The 25,747-nt window shown below is 43.5% G+C and overlaps 9 protein-coding genes across 10 annotated transcripts; 4 read left to right on the top strand and 5 right to left on the bottom strand.

Annotated features, from left to right (window-relative positions):
- Positions 1–44: 44 nt before the first annotated feature.
- On the bottom strand, positions 45–1,720 carry BCIN_11g03150 (hypothetical protein). Of its 2 annotated transcripts, XM_024695932.1 has the most exons (5): positions 1,528–1,720; positions 1,446–1,477; positions 1,272–1,398; positions 711–1,215; positions 45–661 (listed from the first exon to the last, which is right to left on the bottom strand). In XM_024695932.1, exons 1-5 carry the CDS (start codon positions 1,708–1,710, stop codon positions 156–158), a joined length of 1,353 nt encoding a protein of 450 aa, XP_024551734.1. In that variant the 5' UTR covers positions 1,711–1,720; the 3' UTR covers positions 45–155. The 2 variants fall into 2 exon arrangements, with proteins under 2 accessions (XP_024551734.1, XP_024551735.1); XM_024695933.1 differs by having other exon boundaries at positions 711–1,477.
- A 212-nt stretch (positions 1,721–1,932) lies between these two features.
- Positions 1,933–3,622, bottom strand: Bcrrp3. The gene is made up of 2 exons (XM_001556775.2): positions 3,315–3,622; positions 1,933–3,267 (listed from the first exon to the last, which is right to left on the bottom strand). Exons 1-2 carry the CDS (start codon positions 3,507–3,509, stop codon positions 2,002–2,004), a joined length of 1,461 nt encoding a protein of 486 aa, XP_001556825.1. The 5' UTR covers positions 3,510–3,622; the 3' UTR covers positions 1,933–2,001.
- Positions 3,623–3,771: 149 nt separating this feature from the next.
- BCIN_11g03130 (hypothetical protein) lies at positions 3,772–5,282 on the top strand. The gene is made up of 2 exons (XM_024695931.1): positions 3,772–4,220; positions 4,274–5,282. Exons 1-2 carry the CDS (start codon positions 3,783–3,785, stop codon positions 5,180–5,182), a joined length of 1,347 nt encoding a protein of 448 aa, XP_024551733.1. The 5' UTR covers positions 3,772–3,782; the 3' UTR covers positions 5,183–5,282.
- Positions 5,283–7,769: 2,487 nt separating this feature from the next.
- BCIN_11g03120 (hypothetical protein) lies at positions 7,770–10,729 on the bottom strand. The gene has a single exon (XM_001556771.2). It carries the CDS (start codon positions 10,510–10,512, stop codon positions 8,116–8,118), a length of 2,397 nt encoding a protein of 798 aa, XP_001556821.1. The 5' UTR covers positions 10,513–10,729; the 3' UTR covers positions 7,770–8,115.
- A 286-nt stretch (positions 10,730–11,015) lies between these two features.
- Positions 11,016–13,564, bottom strand: Bcubp16. Its single transcript, XM_001556770.2, has one exon. It carries the CDS (start codon positions 13,182–13,184, stop codon positions 11,178–11,180), a length of 2,007 nt encoding a protein of 668 aa, XP_001556820.2. The 5' UTR covers positions 13,185–13,564; the 3' UTR covers positions 11,016–11,177.
- A 173-nt stretch (positions 13,565–13,737) lies between these two features.
- Positions 13,738–15,060, top strand: BCIN_11g03100 (hypothetical protein). Its single transcript, XM_001556769.2, has 3 exons — positions 13,738–13,982; positions 14,040–14,290; positions 14,354–15,060. The coding sequence occupies exons 1-3, from the start codon at positions 13,793–13,795 to the stop codon at positions 14,756–14,758; spliced, it is 846 nt and encodes a 281-aa protein (XP_001556819.1). The 5' UTR covers positions 13,738–13,792; the 3' UTR covers positions 14,759–15,060.
- Positions 15,061–15,787: 727 nt separating this feature from the next.
- On the top strand, positions 15,788–17,320 carry Bcfba1. The gene is made up of 5 exons (XM_001556768.2): positions 15,788–15,979; positions 16,036–16,146; positions 16,200–16,502; positions 16,558–17,027; positions 17,085–17,320. Exons 1-5 carry the CDS (start codon positions 15,872–15,874, stop codon positions 17,173–17,175), a joined length of 1,083 nt encoding a protein of 360 aa, XP_001556818.1. The 5' UTR covers positions 15,788–15,871; the 3' UTR covers positions 17,176–17,320.
- Positions 17,321–18,438: 1,118 nt separating this feature from the next.
- Positions 18,439–20,406, top strand: BCIN_11g03080 (hypothetical protein). Its single transcript, XM_001556767.2, has 2 exons — positions 18,439–19,114; positions 19,166–20,406. The coding sequence occupies exons 1-2, from the start codon at positions 18,723–18,725 to the stop codon at positions 19,989–19,991; spliced, it is 1,218 nt and encodes a 405-aa protein (XP_001556817.1). The 5' UTR covers positions 18,439–18,722; the 3' UTR covers positions 19,992–20,406.
- A 211-nt stretch (positions 20,407–20,617) lies between these two features.
- Positions 20,618–21,583, bottom strand: BCIN_11g03070 (hypothetical protein). Its single transcript, XM_024695930.1, has one exon. It carries the CDS (start codon positions 21,505–21,507, stop codon positions 20,839–20,841), a length of 669 nt encoding a protein of 222 aa, XP_024551732.1. The 5' UTR covers positions 21,508–21,583; the 3' UTR covers positions 20,618–20,838.
- Between the last annotated feature and the right edge of the window lie 4,164 nt (positions 21,584–25,747).

Genomic DNA, 25,747 nt, shown 5'->3' with positions numbered 1-25,747 from the left:
GGCAATCACATGTTTAAAAATCATGTGATGAGACAAAATCGCATTGAACTCCTTGCAAATTAGCCTAATGCCTTGCGTGTGGAAGAGCAACATGGCCCAACGACATCTGTAGGGGGCAATTGTAGTATCTGAATGTCCAAGATATCTATATAATTCTATCTTACAGCTCCTTCGGCCTTCAATGCTTCAATATCAGATTCGTCCATCCCTAAAATATCTCTAAGAATCTCATCTGTATGTTGCCCTAGCATAGGAGGCACTGTTCGTATACTTGGCTTGCTCTCACTGTATTTCACCGGTGTGTTGACCATCTTAATTGGACCACAATATTCGTGATCCATCTCCTTTACCATATCCCTTGCCAACACGTGCTCATGATTCAATGTTCCTTGGACATCATTGATAGCTGCATAAGGTAGCCCGGATCCTTCAAAAATATCCAGCCATTCTTTGGTAGTCTTGTCTTGAGTGATTTTCTCTATAGAGCTGTCTAATTCTGCTCGATGGGCAACTCTTGCTGTGTTAACGACAAATCTTGGATCCTCTTTCCACTCTGAGCGTCCAAGCCCATTGCATAAGAGTCCGAATAATCTATCGTTTCCTCCACCGAACAAAATATCACCATCTTTTGTCTTGTATGAACGATATGGTACGATAGATGCTAGTGTTATTGTTAGATAACATTCTCACAAAGATCTGGAATCACTTACGATGAGCAGTTCCCCATCTCCCTTCATCCTTCTCCCCACTTATCAGACACGAACTCGCCAGATTCGATAGTGTGGCAACTTGGCAATCTGATAGAGCAACATCAATATGCTGCCCCCGTCCTGTTCTTCCTCTTGCCAGTAAAGCAGCCATAATACTGTTACTAGTATACAAGCCAGTCGTCAAATCCGTTACGGCAACCCCCACTTTCACGGGAGGTCCGTCCCTACTTCCAGTGATGTGCATCAATCCCATCTCCGCTTCAACCATGACGTCGTATCCGGCTCGGTTTCTATATGGACCAGTTTGACCATAGCCGGTGATAGAAGCGTATATCAATCGAGGGTTTATCTCTCGCAGTGTTTCGTAGTCCATCCCATATTTCTTCAGTGAGCCTGGTAGATAGTTCTCAACGAGAATATCACTTTCTGCAGCGAGTTTATGAAGGATTTTAACTGCTGATGGATGTTTAAATGACAGTCCGAGGGATTTTTTGTTCCGATTAACCTGATAATTGGTGAGCCGTGAAACTTGCGGTGAGTTGGAATATGAGGCCAAGCTACAGCAAAGAAGTATGCACTTTCTCCAGGCCCTTCTTTCCCTGATCCATCTAAGTATTTCGCATAGGGAGGTCCCCAATGTCTAGTATCATCGCCCTTCGTCGGATGCTCGACTTTTATTACTTCGGCACTACATTTATGAGTTTAGACAACGACATAAGGAATAGTAAAGCATACCCAAGATCTCCTAATATTTGTGTGCAGTATGGCTGTTAAAGGTCAGGAAAGTCTTATGTAACTTTTTCTTTTTTTAACTTACACCTGCAAGCACCCGAGTCATATCCAATACTTTGTACCCTTTCAGAGGCAGTGTCATATCATTCGTAGAAGCATCTGCCAATCCTCTGCGCCTGATATGCCTAGTTCCTGAAGTGAAGCCATTGGAACGCCATAATATACGGGAAGCTCTAAGGAGCGACCGTGAACAAAGCGAAGCGGCCATAATAACAATCAGTGTACACTGGAGGATGATCAGAGCTTGATTATGAGTGATGTTTACTGTTATTATTGCCCCGCTACCCCAGATTTTTGGCGCATCTCGGCTCGGCGAACGCAATTACCGAGATATCGGCTTACAGGGGCTTCACTTTCTCGAGACATTGTAGAGCAAAGCAATATATATGAACAATGGATGGCAAATACTTCAAAAGATAGCCGAGGAATATGAAATACACTGAATATTATATTAAGTATTGGACTTTTTATTCCCCAATAATCACATATATGTGCATGTCTAGCCTTCTTCTCTATCCATTTCATCACGACCTCTTTTAGCACCATTGGCAGGTCTTCTTCCTTTCAATACTGCCCCCTTCTTACCTCTGTCTTCGTGCAAATTCTTCATCTCATTCCTAGCATGTCTTTGAGCTTCTTCTACCCTAGGTTTGAAGACCATAACTTCATCCTTCACCGTCGGGTATTCGACTTGCTTCTTTCCTAATGCTGCCTCAATACGCATAAAAATCTCCAAATCATATTGAGTCACAACACTAATTGCGTGTCCGGATTTTCCTGCACGAGCAGTACGTCCAACTCTATGAATGTATGTTTTACTGTCCTGTGGCACGTCGTAGTTCAACACAACATCAACAGAGGGGATATCCAAACCACGAGCGGCGACATCTGTTGCGACAAGGATTTCTCTTGAGCCTGCACGGAACTTATTTAAAGCACCCAAGCGAGAAGATTGTGAAAGTTGTCCATGTAGTGGAATGGCTCCGAATCCAAGCGTTCGTAACAAAATTGCTATTCTCTGCGTCTCGTTGACCGTCCGTGTGAAAATGATGGCAGATTGACCTGCAAACTCGTTCAAAAGATAGATCAAGTATGTATCCTTATGAATTAATGGTATGAAGATGTAGTTTTGAATAAGAGTCGATACAGTCTGGTATTTGTTGCTGCTGATGCTTACTCGTAATGGGTCCTTCAAACTTGCTCGTTGAAGACTTTCGACTTTAGAACTGATAGTTGCGGAAAAGAGATATGTTCGTCGCTCTCGGGGTAAAACTTTCAGGATTTTGTCGAGAATAGGCCCGAAATCAAGGTCAAGTAGTCGATCGGCTTCGTCCATAACCAAGTACTTGAGCGACCGTAATGAAAAGCCTTTTGTATTTTCTAGATGGTCAAGAAGACGACCAGGAGTAGCAACTATAATGTGAGGTTTTTTACCCAAAGCGATTGATTGCGGTACCATATCCATTCCTCCAACTATGACAGCACATTTTACTCTTATAACAGACCCAAGAGCCTCGAATTGCTGGGAAATCTGATAAGCAAGTTCGCGAGTTGGTGCCAACACTAATCCAAAGAGGGGTTGTGGTTTATCGAGTAGAGCTTGAAGGATTGGTAAAGCAAATGCGGCAGTTTTTCCACTACCGGTTTCTGCCAGACCGATCAAATCTCTTCCTTGGAGTGCGAGTGGTATGGATTCCCTTTGAATGGGGGTTGGGGCCTTGTATCCTAAAGTGTCGCATGCTTCACATAATGAGTCGACGATACCCTGGAATTGTAAGTAAAAGATATTGCGATAGACAAGTAATTACGGACCAAATCTTTAAAAGACTTTGGAGCATCATCTTCCTCAGCTTCCTCAGTCTCTTCGATAACTCTGTTATCTTCAGTATCCTCAATTGGCTCTGGGGAAGGTGTGTGCGATTCTTTTTTCGACTCTTTTGTCTTCTTCGACTTCAATCCCTCCAAAGATGGATTTTTATCGGTCTTCCTTCGCTTCACGGAAGACATGATTATTATCTCGTCAAACTAGATGCTGATGCTGATGCGCAGAAGTATGTTGAATCAATCTCTTCAATTAATACGAATGTCGAGGTTGGCGCAGTCTTTTCAATGATGCGACCATATATTGAATGCTAAGAGCTAGGAAGGCTAAAGAAAATAATTTTTATCGGCTTATCGGATGCGCTTATCTAATTGGCCGCGCAAAAAAGTTTCTACCTTTAAGAAAATGTTAGGAGAAAGTCCTAAAAAAATAACATCATACAATCCAGAACAACAAAAATGGCGAGAAGACGTACCAAGAAGCGCACCCATGTTGGTGCCAACAATCCAGCTGGAGCAAAGGGAACTCCTGCTTCTCAAGCTTCACGATCCCCGAAAAGCATGGTAATTCGAGCTGGTGCAGGAGAAGTTGGACCAAGTGTTAGTCAATTGGTGAAGGATGTTAGAAGGATGATGGAACCAGATACGGCCTCAAGATTGAAGGAGAGAAGAGGAAACAAACTGAGAGATTATCTCACAATGGCAGGTCCTTTAGGTGTCAGTCATCTCATGCTGTTCTCAAGATCAGAGGCCGGAAATACAAACATGCGACTTGCTCTTACACCAAGAGGTCCAACATTACATTTCAATGTAGAGAAATACTCTCTATGTAAAGATGTGAGAAAGGCATTGAAGCATCCTAAAGGTGGTGGAAAAGAATATACAACTCCTCCATTGGTACGTTTACAGTCTCTTATATTGATCAATTGGGTAATAACTGACCAAATCAGCTTGTGATGAATAATTTCATATCTCCTGCGTCAGAATCGAGCTCCGAAAACAAGATACCCAAGCACCTCGAATCTCTCACAACCACCATTTTCCAATCTCTTTTCCCACCAATCTCTCCTAATGTCACACCTTTAACATCTATTCGCAGAGTCATGCTTCTCAATCGAGAGCCGACTAAAGGTGAAGATGATGGCACATACACCATTAACCTTCGTCATTACGCAATCACAACCAAACGAATTGGTCTTTCGAAACCATTGCGAAGATTGAACGCTGCTGAACAATATCTACATTCAAAAAATCCAAGGAAAGGTATACCAAACCTCGGAAAGTTGGAAGATATCGCCGATTACATGATTGGAGAAGATGGAGCTGGATATATGACAGATAACACAAGCGGAAGTGAGGTTGACACTGACGCAGAAGTTGAAGTGGTTGAGACGCGCACTCGCAAGATTCTTAACAAACGCCAAAAGGAAAAGACTCGGGATGGACAAGTCAAGGGTGCCAGAAGCGGCGCTGAAAAGCGGGCTATCAAATTGGTGGAACTAGGACCAAGGATGAAGCTAAGAATGACAAAGGTCGAGGAAGGCGTGTGTGACGGAAAGATTATGTGGCACGAACACATTCAAAAATCGAAGGAAGAAATCAAAGAAATGGACAAGGTCTGGGAGAAGAGGAGACAAGAAAAGGCAGTCCGTAAGAAGATCCAGAAGGAGAATGTCGAGAGAAAGAAGAAGGCCAAGGCTGGTAACAAAAAAGGTGGCGACGATGGTGAGGATGACGAAATGGATGTCGATGAGTGGGATAGTGAAGGTCTAGAAGGGGATGGAGAAATGGAGCTAAATGAGGAGATGGAAGAAAGAGGAGAATGGGAAGATGAGGAAGAGGAAATTGCTGGTGGTTGAGTATGAGTTGTACTCACACATTGCCAATGCCTTGATGTATAAATTTTTCTGGCGCATTTAAAGGTTCCAGGGTCATTCTGTCAATATGATATCTAATTCAAATCATGTCCTCCAATACCTTGACTGCCCTTTGACTAACAAGCTGTCCGATGTACAGGTAGCGGAAGTCTCCATTCTAACCTTGATTGTTATGCACAGAAGCGTGGCTCTTCTTCTTTTATCGGACAAGTTATGTGCGTTAGAAGATTGAAGGCTCCTATGAGACTGAGACGTAATTTTGGCAAGTTGCCTGGGGTCTGGTGTACACGGTTTGGGCTCTCGTGAACAATATCTGTTACACTACTATGAATCGTCCCGAGCCATATGCGGCCATAGCTGCAAGTTCAAGATGCATTCCATTTTAGTAAGGAATATGATCTTATCCAGGTAATATAGTTGACATAGTGAAAACGTCGACACCAACAAAAGCCCATCCAATCCGACCTTATTCCTAATTACCTACTGTTACTACAGGCAACATTTTGAACAGATTAATAGTTTAGAGCCATAGGAGAAAAAGACTTGAACGCAAGACACAATGACAACACTGCGCACCTTATCATATGCTTTTCTCTGACGAATAGGGGCGACTCGGTTAATTGTCAATCTAATTCCTGTTTGCTATGATCGTCCGTTTAAAGAGAAGCCAATGTGACAGTACATTGAGGTTATACTCAGTTATCAACTACTGACACTACACATCTATATCCATTACATGTTATTTAAAAATCTCAATCACATTATTTAATTCTAGTTTCTGCCAGGGTGGGTTTTCTGAAGTAGAGGACATTCGTATGGTAATAGGCCTGAAGACGATTGTTACCGATAGATGTCATGAGTGGCTTGTGTGCATCTGTTCTGATGGTAAGAGAACAACCGACACTTCTAGATCAGGCTTTCTAGTGCACCGCTTTTTCTTTCTGAATGCGGAAAGCCAGGTGATACAGATGGTATCATCAATAAGCCACTAAATTTTGCAACCCGTAAAAGAACGGATGTGAAACCAGGGTTCCTCGCGTGCTATACCACATATTCTAGCTCTTGATGAAAAGTGTAAACGTTTTTTGTTCTGCTATGCCAATTTTGAAGAATTTCAATAGACTTCTTGAATGGTAATTAACTTTGAACCTTTTTGATAACAAGTGCTTTGATTCCTTTGCCCCCTTTACCGTTTACATTCTCTCTACTCTCCAAAATTTAAGTTTCCTCAGTCTTTATGTTCTTTTCACTTCTTCTCTTCTTATCGCTGTCCCTATACCCATAATCTTTGTTCGTGTTCTTTCTGCCTTTCATGTTCTCTCTACCCTTTGTGCCGCCCTTGATTAAAGTATATAGAGACACTGACCCCTCACCCCCAAAACTGAATACCACAATATCATGTACTTTGTTCCCCTTCCCAATCCTAAAGCAGTAAACATGATCCCTACCACCTACCTCAAAGCCTACACAGAAAGCAATGTCATCACCCAAAACATCGCAAGCGAGGCCGAAAAGGTCGGTTTCCACCGCTGGAAATCCGTGACTGCATATCCCGGTCCCTACACCCTTCATCGTTCATCGTTCTTTCTCCCCAAACTGCATTTCCCCACTAGGCGACCCTTCTCAATTCATCAACGCAAAGGGTATTGCATTCTTGCAAAAACACAATATTAGGCACGTGATTTGTCTCAACAACGATGAACCGAGTAGTTTCGTTCAGATGGACAACGTGCTGGCGCTCAGGAAGTAGCAACAGTGGGTTGAGATTGGGAGTAACTATATTACTTGCAGGACGGAGCAAATACTCTCAGCTAGCAATTTAACTATCATATCATTGATGTTATTGCTTCCGGAATCTGTGGCTTCACTCCCCCAATTGCGATTAGAATTTCGGCCTTGGTAGATGCGTCTAATAACATGAACAATAGTCTGTCTATACCTCATGAAAGTACCAGTGAAGGCTAGCCAGAAAAATATCACCATCAGAAGCGAGAACGACAAATGCAGGCACCTGTTTACCTTCATTTGAACCCATGAGCGTTGCCGGCCGAACCTCTTTGCCGTTGAAATGGGAGTCCCGCGAGATGTGGAAACAAATCCCTTTCGGAATCATATCTATCCAACTGGTCATCTAAACTTCAAACGGAAGTGCGTATGGTAACAACGCCAATTAAACATAGGAAATGTTTTCAAATAAGAAATCGAGATTGAAATGATCTCTATGCCAATTTTACCAGTAAAGTATAATTTGAAAGCAAATATTGACAAGACTACACCGAGACACAAGTTCGCACTGCCTGTACTCGCCAGTCTCGCCGGGGTCCTAAATCTGGGCAAGTTGAAGTCCAGCAAGGGGTTTCAATCAATCAAAGAATTATTTCTACCGCCCCAGACCGACGGAATCCCGGAAACCATCCAAGTCCCATATACTTTGGGTGACACAAGGAATTTTTCATTGAAATGGTACTTTTGATAGAGATTAAAGATTTTTCATATAAAAAGGTTTCATGCGTACCCTAGAACTACCTAGGTATCAAAAATACTGTGGTTTTGACATCACTCGCCTTTCTGCCCACCTCTAATGCATTTCACTTTTCACCCTTCACTTCAATCTAAGATCTCCCGTGAAAACTATGGCAAGGAATTTATATACACTCCATTCCATTCGGTTGTCCCAAAAGGCATCCAGCTCGCTAATTTGACCGAGCTTAAACACTGCGCCATACGCCATCTGACTCTATCCAACCAGGAGAATTCCAGTTCAGGTATCCATCCCAACAATGCAACATTGCATGTCCAATCCTGGAATAAAACTTTCCTCGAACGCCATCATGAATTTGTCCATCTTTTTAAACACTAAATGTCTATCAACTTATCCAAGAACACTTTGCAAGCTATACTATACTGATGCATTGCTACAGAACTTCATCATTATCCCAGCTCCACCAGCTGCTGCCCCCTTTCCTCCCATCATCTTTAGACGCATGATCTTCCACGACTTCATCATCACCGAGTCCCACAACCTTAGGTGTCGTCACTTCTTCTCTCTTCACCTTCTCCTTCCAAATTCTGATCTCCTCATCATACCCCTCCCACCAGTCCCACGCATCTCCTATCCCCCTACTAACTACTTTCCCCGTCCACTGATCCATTTTTGTTGGAATAGCCCAGGGCCAAAACGGATCGGAAGGGTGCCAAACATCTTTGTTTGAGTATTTAGGATGACAATACGTTTCACACATTGCCCATTCAGCTACAAACCATGATATAAAGATAGTAAATAGTAATCCAAACCAGGTAAGTTTTCCAGTTCCAGGGTAACGGAGGCGGGGAAGGGGTATCATGAGGTAGTGAACATTTGGGTTCAAGGCAGGATTTAGAGGAGCATCAAGGAAAAAAGGACGAGATGATGTTTTGGGGGTTGCGATTCCAAGTTCTTTGGGTGAGTGCGATTGTGGACCTGATGACACTTGTTGTTCCAATCTTTCAATGCCATGCCTAGCATCTCGTATACTACTCGTAGTGTGTATTAAACTCCGATTCATACGAAGGAACGCAAGTTCCTCCAACCTTTTTTCTTTCTCTTCGTGAGAAAGTGGTTGGCCATTTTCATCGAAATCGAGATTGATTTCTACAGTTTCAGAATCTGGAGATTTAGGTTGATTCTTTATAAATAAGGAAAAGTCTCGATCGATGGTAGTAGAATCATCAATCCGAGCTTCCTTTTCTATACGTTTGAGGTCGGCAGCGGCGGAGACGGTAGGGGCACTGTTTATTGGAGTTGGACGGGATCGCGAACGTGACTGGGAAGGTTTGGAAGGCTCACCGTGGCTGCGGGGCGAGGAGGGTTCCTCTTTGATATGAGGCTGTTCTTTGGGTGTTCTACCATTGGTGCGCATTCGCGGTGGTGCAGGGGTCTCGATCCACCCGCCTGTAACTTTTGGAGTGGGCAATAGGAGAGGATTGATAGGCGCTGCTGGAGGTGGAGTTGGCGCAGAATTTGGAAGCTTCTCGGAGACCTGTTCAAGCTCATAGGGAGATCTTTCTTGTAATGCCGGAGCTTCAGTGTTATTATCTAACCCACCGGGACTATCTCTCCCGCTTCCACTTGTACCCGTAATGGCTTTAGAAAGATTCCTTAAGATCTGAAGGGAATCTTTTTGTTTAGACGCTGCTCCATTTAGACGTCTCTCATTTTCGGCAAATACTGTAATAGGCCTTCCACGTATCCTTTCCCCTTCTTTCTCAAGTGTTGTTTTTTCGTGCATCTTGTCCGTTTCATCGTTGGCTTTAAGTCGATCCAAAAATCGCGGCTCAATATTTTCTAGTGCTCTATGGTTATATTCGGTCTTAGTCCGTGGTTCAGCATTTTCTAGAATTCTATGGCTGGATTCAGAATTCGCCGGTGGTTCAGTTATTTCTGGAACTCTCTGGTCGTAATCGGTTCTTAATCTGCTTCCACGGGCCCTCTGTATTGCTTTCAAGCCATCGTACCCTTGAAACCTTCTTTCTAGTCGGGATAATGGCTTATCTTCCTGCGGCATAACATTTTCTTTATCATTACGCATGCTGCGTACATGATTGTCGACATGGAATGAATTGCTTTTCGAGAAGTCGCCGCTTTTTGATCTTCGTTCCCGGGACAACCTATTCCGCAATGCTCCTTCCTGCCTTTCCTGGGGAACTTTATTATCTTCACTCTCATACGAAGTAATTGGTCTCCGTTCCGCACGCCGTTTTTCCAATTCTCTTTGCACACGCTCTCTCCGTTCTTCTGATTTTACGCGCATTGTCTCCTTTTGCGCATTCTCATCCTCTACTGGCCGCGAAATTTGTCGACTTGCAGGATTATCAACGGAATTTCCTCTCCTCGCCGGCCTCTCTTGAACCTTCACATAATTTGCCTCTCCATGTTCCTCTTCCTCCTCCTCATCCTCAACAAAACTCCTCTCCTGCTCCATAATCTCCTCAATTCTGCTCGGTATACCATTTGTTTTCAGTCGTGGGCTACGATTAACATCCACACTCCGAGCCGTAAACTCAAGTTCTGTGTCCCATCCTCTACCCGTCCCATTAGCTTCCTCCTCTCTCATTTTCCCAATATCTCTCGTAACACCCTCGATATCTACACTCGCATCTTCCCCATTGTTTTCATCGTCTTCCATTATCTTCTTTATCCAAGTATCTCCGGGCCCTCCCCTCGCCCTGTTGCCCCATATATCAGCCCCGTTATCATTATCATTCGCACGAAAAGTTCCTCTCGTGCGCGGCGAAGGCGAGCTGTCATATCGAGGTTGTTTGCTAGGAGCCATTTGCGCGCATGTTCATGAGACGTGTTGCAATGCGATTGTGTTGTATTGATCGCGGTTTGGTGAATTTTGAATTTCGTAGAATGCTAACGCGAAGAGCGCGTTTTCTAGAGCTTGGAGGGGCGAGCGCGTGGACTCGGGTAATCCTTATGACCCGTAGCTGTGTTTGTATTGTATTTGTACGTTAGTACGGGACTTTGGAACTGTAAAAAATCGATTCACGCGGAATGTATAAGTAATCGATTTTATTGAGCAAGTGATTTATTGCTTGGTTATTCGATGGTGGGTTTGGTAGATCTGAGGGCGGTGAATCCAAAGATTTCGATGTTCGGTAACTACTCCATTTAGACGAATGACAATCACGAACTCTTTTTAGACGACTATAATAATATGCTATTGTCACTTCTTCTCGACAACTGACACCTACCTGAGTTTGGCGGGTAGCTACATATGACATAGTCAAGTACTTTTATAATGCAAAAAATCTTATTACTCAGAATAAATAGTGTAATCTCCCAGCGCTTTATAGTGAAAATTCCTCGCTGGGACTACCTAATGTCCATCTATTTAGTTCAAACCAGCTTCCGGTATCAAATACATGTTCAATCAATATACAAAATATAGCCCAAATCCTATATTCTTATGCAACGCGTCTCCCCAAAATGCTTTTATGGATCTTCCTCTCCCCGCTCCAGCTCGTAAAACAACATATAAACCTCCTTTTGCATGCCCAAAACCTCACTAGTCTTGCTCTCTTTTATCTTTTCGTCGCTGATTCTCCACCATCTTTCAACCACCTTCTTTTTCCGCCTAGTGCGAACTGTTTCTGTCAATGATGCCCGGCTGATTTCTGGATTGGACGGAGACAGGTTGGGCGAAGATGAAGCAGGGGATGATCGACTAATTGTACTGGAAACTTTAGACAGAGTTTTCCGAGCCGAACGTCCTAAGGAGCGGATGCTACCAGTATCAGAGTCATGGGGAGCTGATGTGGGACCCGCTGTTTTAGATGACGACGCAATGGAACTGGCTGATGTTGGATTGACACCAGAGAGATGTTTATTGTTGAGTGAAGAGTCTAATGAATGGCGCCCGTTTGTATTTGAAAGAGATGTGGTAGAGGCCGTCTTTGAGGACAATAATTCTGGAGTCGATGAGAGTGTCGTGTTATCACCATCATCCCTTGGAGTAGCACTTGTTTGAGGGGTCGAAGGTAATGAAGGGGTATGGGTTGAAGATCTGGCATACGCCACTGATGGCTGGAAAGTATTTGGGGTTGAAAATGGAGCGACAATATTTTGTCTCCGGAAAGATTCATAGTGTCCACTATGGTGACTCCCCTTGTGACAGACTAGACTAAGAAGTTTGTACTTTCGTCGGTCCAATAAACCTCCAAGTGGGAGCTGTTCGGGGAATGCCACTTTGGCAGAATTCTTCATCGTCGTTGATCTGGAGTCGAAGATTGACCTTGACAGATGAATCGCCATGACTTTTGGGAATTTGGTAATACGGACATGTTTGGCAATTTTTCGCTTGGGAGCAAATCTCGAATCTGGTAGTTCAACGTCGAGAAGCTCCTCTTCGGGGTTTGTCTCTATAGCAGCCTTCAGTTTGTCGATTGATATTTGAGTCTTCTCCTTGAATTTTTGAGAATTTGATCGAGAGTATTCCTCTTCGAAGGTTTCCAAGGCATGTAATAATCTACACTTCTCGCATTTGAAATCCTCAATATATTCTGTTTTAAACATTCCATCAAAGCATGCATTTAATGTGGTAGATGTGGCCTGAGGAACAGTCAATGTAAGAGAACAGAATGTTGTCTGTGTAGGCCTTGGTTTAAAACCACAGGTTAAACATTCAATTTGTGACTCGGAACCACCTTCGAATGGGAACCCATCTTCCTTATCAATGTCACTATCAGGCTCTCCGCCTTGCTGAGGCGACCTTGACAGAGTTGAGCTTGCGTTTTCTGAGTTATGAGAAGAATCCGATGGCGCTTTTGTCGCAGGAGAGCTGGTCTCGGGCGTATCGCTATCATTCAAATTAAGCTGGCCCAGCTCTTCATTCACAGTCCCTTTATTTGAAGTGTTCAATTCTGCAGTGGCAGCTTCTAAATCCCTTGCGTGATTTCTTGCCCTGTGACCTGCATGGTACTCATCGTTTAATCTCTCAGCCACTACTTGCAAAAACTCCTGCGCGTCCTGTTGTTGCCGGCTAATCCTCTGCTTGAAAGCAGCTTCTAGTGCAGTTACAAATGGCCCAGCAGATATCGTTTTTTTGTACAGAGGTCTTTCGTTCAATGCGTCCAGAATGTCTTTCAGTCCCGTGGTAACTAAGCCCTTTTGTAGACCTTCTATCTTCCATGCTGGTAAACCCTGCCGCGCCGGGTCCTCCACAATCCGACTGTATACCTCTGAGCTATCCAAGTCCCTTCTATGTGTTTCCCTGATCAGATATATGCGTAGGTCTCCTAAACCAGCGAGGGCCTGGAGTACTGAGTTTATAAAACAATCATTGGCAGTATTGACCAATCCTACCACTCCTTTCTTCCTCGTATTGGATGACGAGTTTTGTTCGTCCATTAGGAAGGTTGGCGCAAATACATAGACGAGTGTGATTGCAGCTAGAGAGGCGCCCGCGGCATATGTTAAAGTTGTGAATTGTTTATCTGGCATACTTTCGTCAAACTCAAGATCGTCGGAAATTTCGGGGGGAGGTCGGATAAGATGATGGGCGAGTTGAATCAACGACGAGGTTGAGGAGAAGAGATGATGAGGAGAAGAGGCAATGTTGAAAGGTTGAGGAAGAAGATTCAATAATCACTGTTCCATCACAAAACACACCTTCGAATTTAACCGTTCGGGCGACTTCTTTCTGCGTTCAAGAAAATAAGGAGTTGAAGCCTATAAGTTCTGTATGGTAAGATCAGGTCCCCGCTGCCAAAGTTGTTCCGGACCCCAAGTAGAAACAATGAATTGTATGTCAACTCCTTGAAAACTCTCCTCCGCAGACAGTGCAAAATGCTCGACTGTCATGAACGATCTGAGGAAAATACTTTTGGAAAGAAGGTATTCCGAAATCTCTTATCAAGGTCAACAGAACCAAATATTGGCAATACAGACTTCATTTTGTCGTTACCCCAGTGTTTGTTCATACCGATATTCCGACGCTAGTGGAGGGGTGAATGAATTAAACAGAGGTGTCAAGTAAGCAAACCCAAATATTTTTGGCGATTTGAACTCGCAACGATTATTTGGAGATCTCTTCAACTCATTGTCTTTCAATGGCTTCATTATTACAATCGCGGGTACCTTCATGCCTAGCATGCCTACGCCGGACAACAGGTAGTTTCGGTGATGGACTGCTATTCTCAAGTAGCCAGCAGGTCAGAGGGAAGAAGAAGCTTGCGAAAGAAAAGGATCATAATGTTACAATTCAGTTACTGAAACCTGTCATAGGAATTGGCAGAAAGGGCAAGTTTGCATGTACCTGAAGGCCATGAAAAACTCCAGTGACTAATTTTGTTATAGGAAGAATTGTTCAAGTTCCTCCTGGATTGATGCGAAATAAGCTGTATGGCAGAGGATTTGCTGTATATGTGACACCTACAGAGTCCGAACAAGCTGGTTCGAGGAAAAATGTATCTCTCCCTGATAGTACTTTTGGAAAGCGCAAAGCCATCAGAATAGAGCCGGTGCAAGATCAGAAGAAGGCATTGAAATTCCTCAGCGGAGAGCGTCGACTGAACCTCAAGAAGGTGGTTGAGCTTGAATTGCTGAGCGTACGTCTACCTTCAATTTTTCCACAAATTAAAAGACAAGAAATGCTGACTGGTTGTGAATAGCCCGAACGCTCCACAGCTATCTTATCCGATTTGATACCACCCTATATAGACTTCTTCGAAACGGCCATTACTGTTGCTCCTGTACCGGTAAAGAAGGTCTCACCATCCCTAGCGTCATCTTCTTCAATATCCGCTGCAGCTTCAAAGAATAGTACAGGGAAATCAGAAAAGGTACCCATCTATGGATCGGTATCAACTGCGGATATAGCCGCAAAGATGAAGACCATCTTAGGTCAGGACTCGGAAGGAAAGCGGGTTGTGTTTGGACCGGAAGATATCAAATTTGTTCAGGAGACGGAAGAGACAGACCGTGTCAAACATTTGGGTATTTATGAGGTCGACATACAACTCAGGGGAGCTCCTGAGGCTGTTCGAAGGTCGATCAAAATCAATGCTCAAGATTAGAGTTTGAAGATGAATCAAAAGACATCGATGAGGACTTGAGTGATACCTAGATATACATGCATCATCAGATTTGATTAAATTGCTGAGAAATTGTAAATCTCAAATAAATGTACTAATTATTTGTCATTCATTCATGAAGTGAGGGGGTTGGAGGCCGTTGGGAAGACAGGACTGTTTCGCGTAAGAAGTGCAGCCGCAAACATTCGATATGCAGTTATAGAAAGAAGTTCATTGGTCGTAAAACGCCGGTTCATCCATCAATTTTATTCTACACATACATAATACAACTTCCACTCGTGTCACCCCGTCGTCCTCTTGAATCTGCGGCTGGCTTCTTCTGAATATGCCCATTTGCTCTGGAGACCTTCGAGCATAACCACAACCTTACTCTATCCATCTTTCTGCTATGACCGGAATAGAGTTCGCTCGCTTCCTCTGGCTGCATGCCCAGGATAGCGAATAATAAGCCCGAGGGGAGCATGTTCAAACAAAGACGACGCATGATGAATCGGAGGATCTCGCCGTAGTTTCTTCGGTAATGCTACACTGATGGTTTATTGCCATGGCTATGAGGTCAATTTCGCCGGAACCCCACTTGTAAACACTTCATCGATTTTACTTCAAAAGCATGAAAGTTGCCTGCCTCTCTAGTGCCGCCCCTCCCCCTCCACCTGTACCTCTTCACGACTGCCAGCTCGAATCGTAAATATTGGATCTACCCATCGAAAAAGCAAAGACTCAGAATTCATTGGAAAGACAGGAGTGAAAAAGGTACGTCACATTCACTGAGGTTCAACTCGGGGTTCCATATCTTTTGGCTTCAAGACCAATGAATGCCAACAAATTGATATGTTGAGGATTCCATTTGGAAACAGCCCCCCACCATTAGCGTCATTTACCAAGTGACGGTATCGGTCCTGAAAATCCAAAATACTCCACCCCTCTCTATGACCTTCTACTAAAGAAAACCTTTTCCGTCTTGTTCATCTATCTTGACCATTTATTGATTCTTTTCTTCTCCAAATCTCAGATACCCCTTTTTGAAAACACAAACTACAAGTTGCAAACTACCAACCTCAAACTACAAACACACATTCACATACAATCGACAAGATGGGTTGCACAGACGTTCTCAGCCGAAAGTCCGGAGTCATCGTTGGCGATGATGTCCTCAATCTTTTCAAATACGCCCAAGAGCACAACTTTGCCATTCCAGCCATCGTATGTCATGACACCGTCGAAAGAATGTGCGTATGGACATCAGCTAACCGTGGCAGAACGTTACCTCTTCCTCCACTGTCGTAGCATCCCTCGAGGCTGCTCGCGATGCTAACTCCCCAATTATCCTTCAAATGTCCCAAGGTGGTGCCGCTTACTTCGCCGGAAAGGTTAGAAAATAATCTTGCTCCCTCAGAACTTGCAGTATCTAATCATCTCATAGGGTGTTTCCAACGGTAACCAAGAGGCCTCCATCGCTGGTGGTATCGCCGGTGCTCACTATATCCGTGCTCTTGCACCAGCATACGGTATCCCAGTTGTCCTCCACACTGATCACTGCGCCAAGAAGCTCTTGCCATGGTTGGATGGTCTTCTCGACGCTGATGAGAAATACTTCAAGGAGCACAACGAGCCTTTGTTCTCCTCCCACATGATCGATTTGAGCGAGGAGGAGGTTGAATACAACATCAAGACTACTGCCGCATACTTGAAGAGAGCTGCACCAATGAAGCAATGGCTTGAGATGGTACGTCGAGCAATTTGAGAAATTTGAGATTGTCATCCACTAATTAATTCTACAGGAGATTGGTATCACCGGTGGTGAGGAGGACGGTGTCGACAACGAGGATGTTGACAACAACTCCCTTTACACTCAACCAGAGGATATCCTTGCTATCTACCAAGCTCTTTCCCCAATCTCCCCATACTTCTCGATTGCCGCTGGTTTCGGTAACGTTCACGGTGTCTACAAGCCAGGTAACGTCAAGCTCCGCCCAGAGCTCCTCGGCAAGCACCAAGCCCATGTCAAGCAAGCTATTGGAGCCAAGGACGACAAGCCAGTCTTCTTGGTCTTCCACGGTGGATCCGGATCTTCCAAGCAAGAGTTCTTGGATGCCATCTCCTACGGTGTTGTCAAGGTCAACCTTGATACCGATATGCAATTCGCTTATCTCACTGGTATCCGTGACTACGTCCTCAAGAACAAGGATTACCTCATGACCCCAGTTGGTAACCCAGATGGAGCAGACAAGCCAAACAAGAAGAAGTTCGAGTAAGTATTCTTCAATCTTTAAATACTTGACAATAATGTATACTAACGCTAAAATAGTCCCCGTGTCTGGGTTCGTGAGGGAGAGAAAACCATGTCCCAACGTCTTACCGAGGGTCTTAAGGATTTCAACACTGCAGGACAGCTATAAATTTATAATGACTAGCGAATATTCAGATTGCGTTTCAAAATTTACACGGTTTAGGACATTGTTATGAAATCCATAGCGAAGTGCGGAGAAATGGTGGTTGGGGTGGTGGAGTTTTGGTCAAACCTATAAATGCAACGAATTGACATGAAAAACTTTTTATCATGATTGAAACAATTTCTATTATTAATTTCGCCGGTGAAGTGTGATGCTATTGTGAGACCTTTTTCAAGATGGCAATGATGTGAATTTTAGAAAAGAGAACAAGAACACCAAGAACGAATAGAAAGAGTTTTATGTCTTACTAAGCGGACTTATCAGGTTAAATAGTTAAATCTGCTAACTGACCCGTTTGGCCGTTAGACTCTCGCATTCAAGTTGGCTAAAAGGATAAGCCACCTACGAAACGCGGCCTGTTTTTCCTGAATGCCTATAGTACTCGTATCAATACGAATTGTTGGTTGTAGATACTGTGTAGGTATGTTTTGAAGATGTTTTGCAGCAATCATATAATATTTAGAGTAGGAGATGATGATTCGTGGCAGTAAGTGGAGACGTGAGTACCAACTTAACTATCATGAAGAAGGATGGCAGTTTGGTTGATTGGGTTTGCTTTCGCTCTCCACTTCGTATATAGGGATGGTGTGGGTGGCATGGGTGGTACGGACGCCGAGATATTGAAGGATGTTTCGACATGGACGATATATATTGTGTTTTATTTGCAGTACTTGATACACAGACTGTGGAAGATTGCATTCACAGACGCACCTCTCCACAGCTAGATAGCAACAGTAGTTCGAATGGCCGTTTTCGACCGAGTAGCCTGCGTGCTTATGCGTGTTCTTATTTTGCTTCCCTCTCTCCGAATCTGCAGGTACAATCTCTCAATCCAATCCACCCATCAGACAGAATGCAGAGGGTTTGGTCTGGTCAGACAGAGGCCAAACTAGTTTGGCCAGTAGAACAATCTCTCCCATCTGCGAGACCAGCTCGAGACCAGCAACCTGAGCTGGGGAGAAATTCCTTCCGACAATCCCATCCCACCCCATCCCCTCCCCTCCCCTCCCACCGAAAAACGGGCTGTGCTGTTGGTGTAGATGACGTTCTCCACAAGCGAACGGGACAAAAGATGAATTCGAGGGGCAAATGCCAAGCTTTTGCAAAATACCCTGTCAATTAAGATGTGCTCCCTCCTTACCAAATACCCAACACCCTGAGAAAGATCCATACCAGGTATTCATCTCCTCATCCATCATAAACCTCGTTGGTATTAATATCACAAGGACAATCCTTCCTTTTCTCTCTCCCTCCCCTTCTGCCTCTTGAATATTCTTGTTTCTTGTCATTCTTCCACAATTGTTATTCGTTGAATACCTTTTGTTTTCCATACATATTAATCGTCGATTTCAAAGCACTATTCATTAAACAAATCCTCACATCTCACACACAACTGAATCAGTCAGTGCAACTCAAATTCCTCCACAATCTCCAGATTTCCACACCTTCAAATCAATAATCTCCTCCACAAACAACAACACATACTATCAAACATGTCCGCAAACGAAGCTGAAGGAGCAGGTGTATCTGCGCAGAATAAAGGGTCTTGGAGTGCTTTTTTGAAATCCATCGCTTCATTCAATGGAGATCTATCATCGTTGACAGCTCCACCATTCATTCTATCGTCGACATCATTGACCGAGTTCTCTTCATATTGGGCAGAACATCCCAACATATTCGTCGCACCTGCTGCAGAGAAGGACCCTCAGAAACGAGCACTTTTGGTCTTGAAATGGTTCTTGAGTACATTGAAACAACAATACGCCAGTCGAAGTGATAAATATGGAAATGAGAAGAAACCATTGAACCCCTTCTTAGGAGAGTTGTTCCTTGGAAAGTGGGAAGATGCTTGTGGAACTACTGAACTTATTTCTGAGCAAGTCAGGTAATGTGTTTCTTGATATGTTTAATGTGCCATCTCTAACATTGCCCCTAGCCATCACCCACCTGTTACCGCATACCAAATTTCCAACAAGAAACATGGCGTATACCTGCAGGGATACAATGCTCAAAAGGCATCATTCTCTCGAACCATCAACGTTAAACAAATTGGGCATGCAGTCTTCAGTATTCCCGCTTACAACGAAACCTACCTCATCACTCTCCCAAACCTTCATATTGAAGGTTTGATCTTTGGCTCCCCATTCGTCGAACTCGAAGCCAAATCATACATTACAAGTAGTTCAGGATTTACTGCCAAGATTGACTATAGTGGCAAAGGATGGCTATCTGGCAAGAAGAATAGTTTCACCGCTACATTATACCCCACTGGTAAAGAAAAGGACGTTTTATACACCGTAACTGGACAATGGACCAAGCAATTTGAGATCAAAGAAGGTGGAAAGAAGAGTGGTCTGATAGATTCTTATGATGCGGATGCAACCCCTACCACTCCACTCATCGTTGCACCAATCGAGGAACAAGATCCATTAGAATCGCGGCGTGCGTGGTCCAAGGTCGCAGCTGGTATCGCAGTTGGTGACATGGATGCAACCGGTAATGAGAAGACCAAAATCGAAGTTTCTCAACGAGAACTTAGATTAAAGGAAAAGAATGAGGGAAGACTTTGGGAGAGAAGATATTTCACCAAGATGGATAATTGTCCCATCCTACAACAATTGGCTCCCTGCATCCAATTAACAGCTGATGAGGATAAAACTGGTGGAATTTGGAGATTTGATGAGGCCAAAGCGGCTCAATATCTCAAATCAGAACAAGCTCTACAGCCTCAACAAGTTAATGTACAAGCCCCGATTGTTTGATCACAGTATTTGGTAGAGGGAGAGCAGTTGTGATGGGTCAAGCTATTGCGACAAATTTCGAGATATTATGAGGGGTGAATAATGGCGTAATAGGGATTGGATTGATGGTGGAATGAATGACTCGAATTGAGAATTGGTATATGTGTTGCTGTGGTTCTTTTGGATGATACAATGGAGGGTGAGGACGTGCTTGTGCTTCGTCATAGAATTAGGAAGGGAGGGGAGGCATACTTTTTATACTATCAAGACTAACGAATCGAGAACTTTTTACTAAGTTGATCATAGATGAGATGATAGTTCGGTAGGGTTAGAAATGATAGCGGAATCAATACATAAATGAAATATTATCCTGTTGGAGGTATTGTTTCAAGTTACGGGCTTCAAGTTGTGGGTTTTAAAGCTACTGTGTAATGCAATGTATGTATATCGTTTTGGGAGGGGATAATGGATTGATGTTCTATTAGGCGTGGGTTTGTGATGTTGATATATACTATCTCTTGTCATTAAAGTCTGGCTGGCGTTGTTTTATTTCCTCTTGCTGTAGTTGGATATTGTTGGATGATTATTGTTATTTGGGTGCCTGAGCAGGTAGGTAGGTGGGTAGGTGGGGAATATGAATTGTGAATATGAATATGAGTTGTGAATTATGAAAGTCTTTCGGTCTGGGAAAGGGAAAGTGGTCGCGACTAGTGTGGATAGAGCTCTGGTATAAGTATAGCTCTGGAGATGGAGCAAGTGGTCTCGTAAGGTATGCACCAGTACACTAGGCTGGCTACACGCCATGCTTAGAAAGTACAAAGCTTGGTTCTTCAATCGATCATACACGCCAACAAACCAATCGTCTCAACTATTCTGATGTCCGTAAACTTACGTTCGTACGAGAATGCTGTGGAATTGTCCCAAGTCCCTCCGTGGCTAGTTTTTTCACCCAGCCAATTCCATGGTCCACCCACAGAGCTCTCTCAGGTATCATAGCATCCGACTCCAGATCTTCCCTATCGATAGTTCCCATCACAACATCCAACATTTCAGGCCATCCCTCTGGCATCGGACTGACACGATATCCAATATTGGTCCCGCAACGACCGCAGAAATACCGAGTGCGAGCCTCAGATGATATATAAGCTGTCAAGAATGAACCATCAACCGATAGCCCGGGTCGAAATGTCTCTTCAGCAGAACTCCAAGTTTCTCTACTTGCAAGACTTATTTTGTCGCCCTCTCCTGCAGTCTTGATAGACGAGGGCTGAGATGTCGCAGATCGACGAAGAAGCGAGATGCTGATATAATCAATTGGCGAGCAGAGCCAAAGCGGAAGTACGGCGCCTGTGGCGCGGCGACAGTCGTTGCAATGATCGATAGCAATCATAGGTAAGTGGACATGTTCTCCTGGTTTCATTGTGTCCGAGTAGGGGTGGAACGGTCTTTGATCGAGCGATGGAATTTGGATTTCATAGCGAATGGCTCGGCAGTTGCAGCCGCCGCGAACTGACAGAGAGGTTTCTGGAAGAGGCATTTTCTGTGGTACGAAGGGTTGTTGAAATCAACGACTTGGGATTCGCTAGTGATTACGATTGCTTACGATTTGGTTCTAAGGATTGGAGATCCTTCTTATCTGAAGTAGGAGACTTGGTAAGACTTACAAATCGATGTCATCATATTGTCATATGTTCATCACATATTGATAGTGCTGTGCCGCACTGCGTACCCCCTACGGATAAATTCTAGCTTTGACACATAAGTTTATGGCTTATCTACAGATATCTGCATTAGAGCTAAAACATAGCTTTGGACAAAACAATATCATATTGAAGAGTGAAAATCTTCCTCTTTTTTTGCTGTCGTCTTTAGGATCAGAGAAGCTAGCTTTCGAAATGTGCTCGCGAGGTATTTTGTTGTGACGGACGAGGCTGGTATATGCGCATTTTCTGGTGCAAGGTCAAAAGAAGTCGATGCTTCATCTGTGTTGTGATATGCAACAGGTTTGATTCGATTTGTATGGACGTTGTTTGAATCGATCGATAGACGTAAGTCGAACGAAATGATCTCTTCAAGTTTTCGGGAATTTATTGTGCACAAATGTAGATGTATAAACCTGGGCTGTGTGCAGTGAATCCAAATCTTGCTCCGTTTTATTGACGATTCTTGAACATACATACTCTGCAAATCACATTGCCGGAAACTCCTGGAGTGATATATATTGCCGTTGTTCTTGCGGAAATGAGAGGAGAGCAGAAGGCTGGACTTTTTTGGTTGCCTACTCACAGATTGGGGAACTTGTTATAGACTCGATGGAATCATAGCGGGATTTCCGTTGAGAGTAAAATTTCAATAAGCCCTGTGTTATACTTCTCCCCTCTCCCTTTCTTCGGACATTCGATGTCGATAGATGTGATTGCGCGCTAGTGATGTAACATTTGAGCGATCTGGTTTTGGCAACTACTCTAGTCGATGGGCTGGAGAATGCCTTCGTGATATCTAGACCTGGAAATTTGGAACCTTATTTCATCTGGAGCCGAAGGGTGTGATCAGAGTGTTCAGTAGTCCAGAGCGCATTGCAATAATTTGAGGTTCTGACTTGAACTTGATTAAAAGATTGAGACTATTCAGAGGTTGAGAGGTTGAGAGGTTCTCAAGGATTGCATCTTCTCAAACGCGTAGATGAGAGCTCTTGCGTACTCTGTTCTAGGCTAGACTATTGCAGATGCGAGCCTAGTAGCCGTTTCTTACCCCATTCTTTGAACACGCTTTCACTGAGCTAGTGATTCATGGCCAATATATATGGGCGGTGATAAGTCTTGAATGGCTGACTCAAGTAAGTGAATGGATATAGAGATTACTAGGATGAGACGAGTTGGATGAGTATAGTCAAACAAAAGTATGAGGGCTGAGGGCTGAGGCCCAAGTATATGCCATAGTATAGATAAACTATAAGAGAACCATGTTGTACTGGAACCAGGCACTATACATCCGGTTTCATTAGATCTATAAAGTCTGAACTTTTCAGCGTAGTGTAAAGCTTTTTAGGAATCACATATGAAACCCCGGAAGACCATGTGGTGGATAAGTAACGCGGTGCGTGTGGAAATAGAATGATGAAGTCAAAAGGTAGGATTGGATAAAATGAACACCCAGATGAAAACCAACGCAGTAATAACAGACTATCTGTACGTCATCAAACATTGAGGCTGCATGTACATGTAATAAGTTGGAAAACAAATCCGGACAGCACTACCAACTTGGTACCAGAGTGAATCGGCGACTTTACAGATGTAGAACTAGGGTAATGAATTCCTAGGACTCTTGTTCAGGAACTGATAGACAATATCTGACCGCATTTACTGCTGCAAACCCATCGTTCTATCATTGTCTACCTGTCTTTCAACCGTGGGCTGATTGAATTTTCCAAAGACTATGAGGTGCACACAGCAGCTGCCACCATTACGGAGTAGTCAGAGACTGTGGGATCCACTCTCCAGCGGACCGGATCTCACTGCGGGGCTGTCAAATCATCCACTGCATCCCATTTTATTACAAATATAATATAAAAAATGATCAACTCAAACACAAACTCATAAGAGGCCGGATGGTGTAGTTGGTTATCACATTCCCTTTACAATGTGTCTCTTAGAGATGTACTTGAAATCGGGAAAGGTCCTGGGATCGTGCCCCAGTCTGGTCATTTAATTCTTTTGTTTTTTCATGGCAGGAAAATGAAGGGGAAATTCTTTTTTTCGCTTATGAACAATTTTTGTTTCTTTTGAATGGGCCAACAATAATCAAAATCCTCATGTCGTACACAAATCTACTACTTTGTATGATCATCATCATCACCTCTTGTTGCTCTTCAAAATTACTCACAGCTTTTATTTTGGGACAAGCTAGTCGGGAATCACACAAACCCCCGCGTGCATCTCCAAATTCCGTCACGAGATTTCTCCTTTGCGAGCCAGCCATGTAATCCTAGGATCCCTAGTCACAATCGCGCACCACACGGAAATGGGTACACACGGGGCCCAGCGGAGAACAATATGTGCGCTGACGTGCATCAATCCACTTATCGGTTAATAGACGCTCAGTCACATTCAATATCCGTTGGAACAGGTCGCGAATTTCTTTAAACATCCATATATACAATTCGACGTGTATCCGGGAAGGTTAATAAAGTACCGGGACTCAAAATGATTAGGCTAGCGAATAGAATCATGTGGCACGGAATTTCTTTAGAGTTTGCAGGGCTGACAAAAATATATTTTCGAACCGGAATAGTGAGTGTAGACTAGCTTTTGTGATACAGTTTTCAACGATCTAAAATCTCCCTTATCACTTTGATCATACTTGCATGTATCGATTTGTGTCAATTAGACCGATGAATACTATTAGCTGGTGAGCTGTTCCGATAATGAGCAGCATGCTATGGAGTTTTAGTCTGGGTTAAGATGTAAAAAGGGCTTGAATAATCTACCTCACTTCGAGCCGAAGTCGATTAATCGTATATCCAGTCCACAAAGCAGCAGAATAAACATCATAAAGATACTTCAATGGGGTGTTATAAGAATAAAAATAAGCTTCCGAAAGCCATGTCTCGATCAAGGTTGGTAAAAGCTTAAGCAAATGAAGTAGTTATCACCCCGGGACACAGTCTCCATAACCATTCAAGGTGCCATAATTTGATCGTAGACAGAGGAGGAGGACCATAACCCCCGAAAACCTCGATGATCAAACCAATAGTCATTGCCATTAGAGACCTTTTTTCTTGGTGTGTGACCACGGAGACACATAAAGCAAGGCCATGAATACCTATATAAGCAGCCATCATATATAGTGTAGAATGCTCGGAAGTTTGAATAGTAGAATTGAAGAGTATAAAGGGCCAATAAGATCCTGAATGAGTTTCTCAGTGTTGCTAGAACCCTATGCAACAATGTGAAGTGTAAAGCAGATAATGCCAGCCAAAATATGGTTGACAAAGTCTTTCCAATGAAATATACAGAATGACTATGCCCTGAGATCGACTCACATCAAGAGACAGATGCTGTCAAGAATTAGTAGAGATGACATACTGAAAGAAGTTGATGTAGAATAAATATAACAGCAACACCAAGCATATACAAAGTTTTTAGTAGTCCAGTGATAGACAAGACGACTGTGGCGTCCAGTCCAGATATAGGTTTATCGAGTTTGAGGGCTAATGGGGCTGCGGCAAGTGCGATTCCGATACTTATACGCTTTAGCTGGCCCCCTAATATTACGGGTTTGCCTGGACCACCCACCAGGGTATCTTTAATGTGGCTAAGCCCAAGACAAGAGAGAAGATCATCGACATGACTTCTAACTTCATTCTCTGTCAATGTTCAAGGCAGGTGTATCCTCACAGAATAAAGAATGCTCTCCTCACTGTAAGTTCAGGAAGAATAGCATCATCTTGTAGAAGATAACCAATAATCTTCTTGAATCTAGCCTGGTCAGCACTGAATTTCAGAGTACTGCATGCAGCACACATACTCCGACATACTCCTGGCATCGCCATTCACATGAGTTTTGCCCGGGATGGTTTTGAGTTCCTCATCACTGATCGGATGAAACGAGCTAGAATATTTAGTATCAAGGGATAGAATACCTCAACAGCAAAACACTCGCACTTTCCAGCCCCAGAAGGACCCTTTACGGCCAACGTTGAGCCCAATTCTACTTTTCTAGACACACCTGCAATATTGTCTTTTCGCTTTTCAAACGTAGTCCTAGATAATCGAAGG

Source organism: Botrytis cinerea, chromosome 11 (assembly GCF_000143535.2).
Source record: "Botrytis cinerea B05.10 chromosome 11, complete sequence".
NCBI lineage: Eukaryota > Fungi > Ascomycota > Leotiomycetes > Helotiales > Sclerotiniaceae > Botrytis > Botrytis cinerea.
The sequence above is the reverse complement of the archived record's forward strand: the minus strand, read 5'-3'. Positions and strand labels throughout refer to the sequence as shown.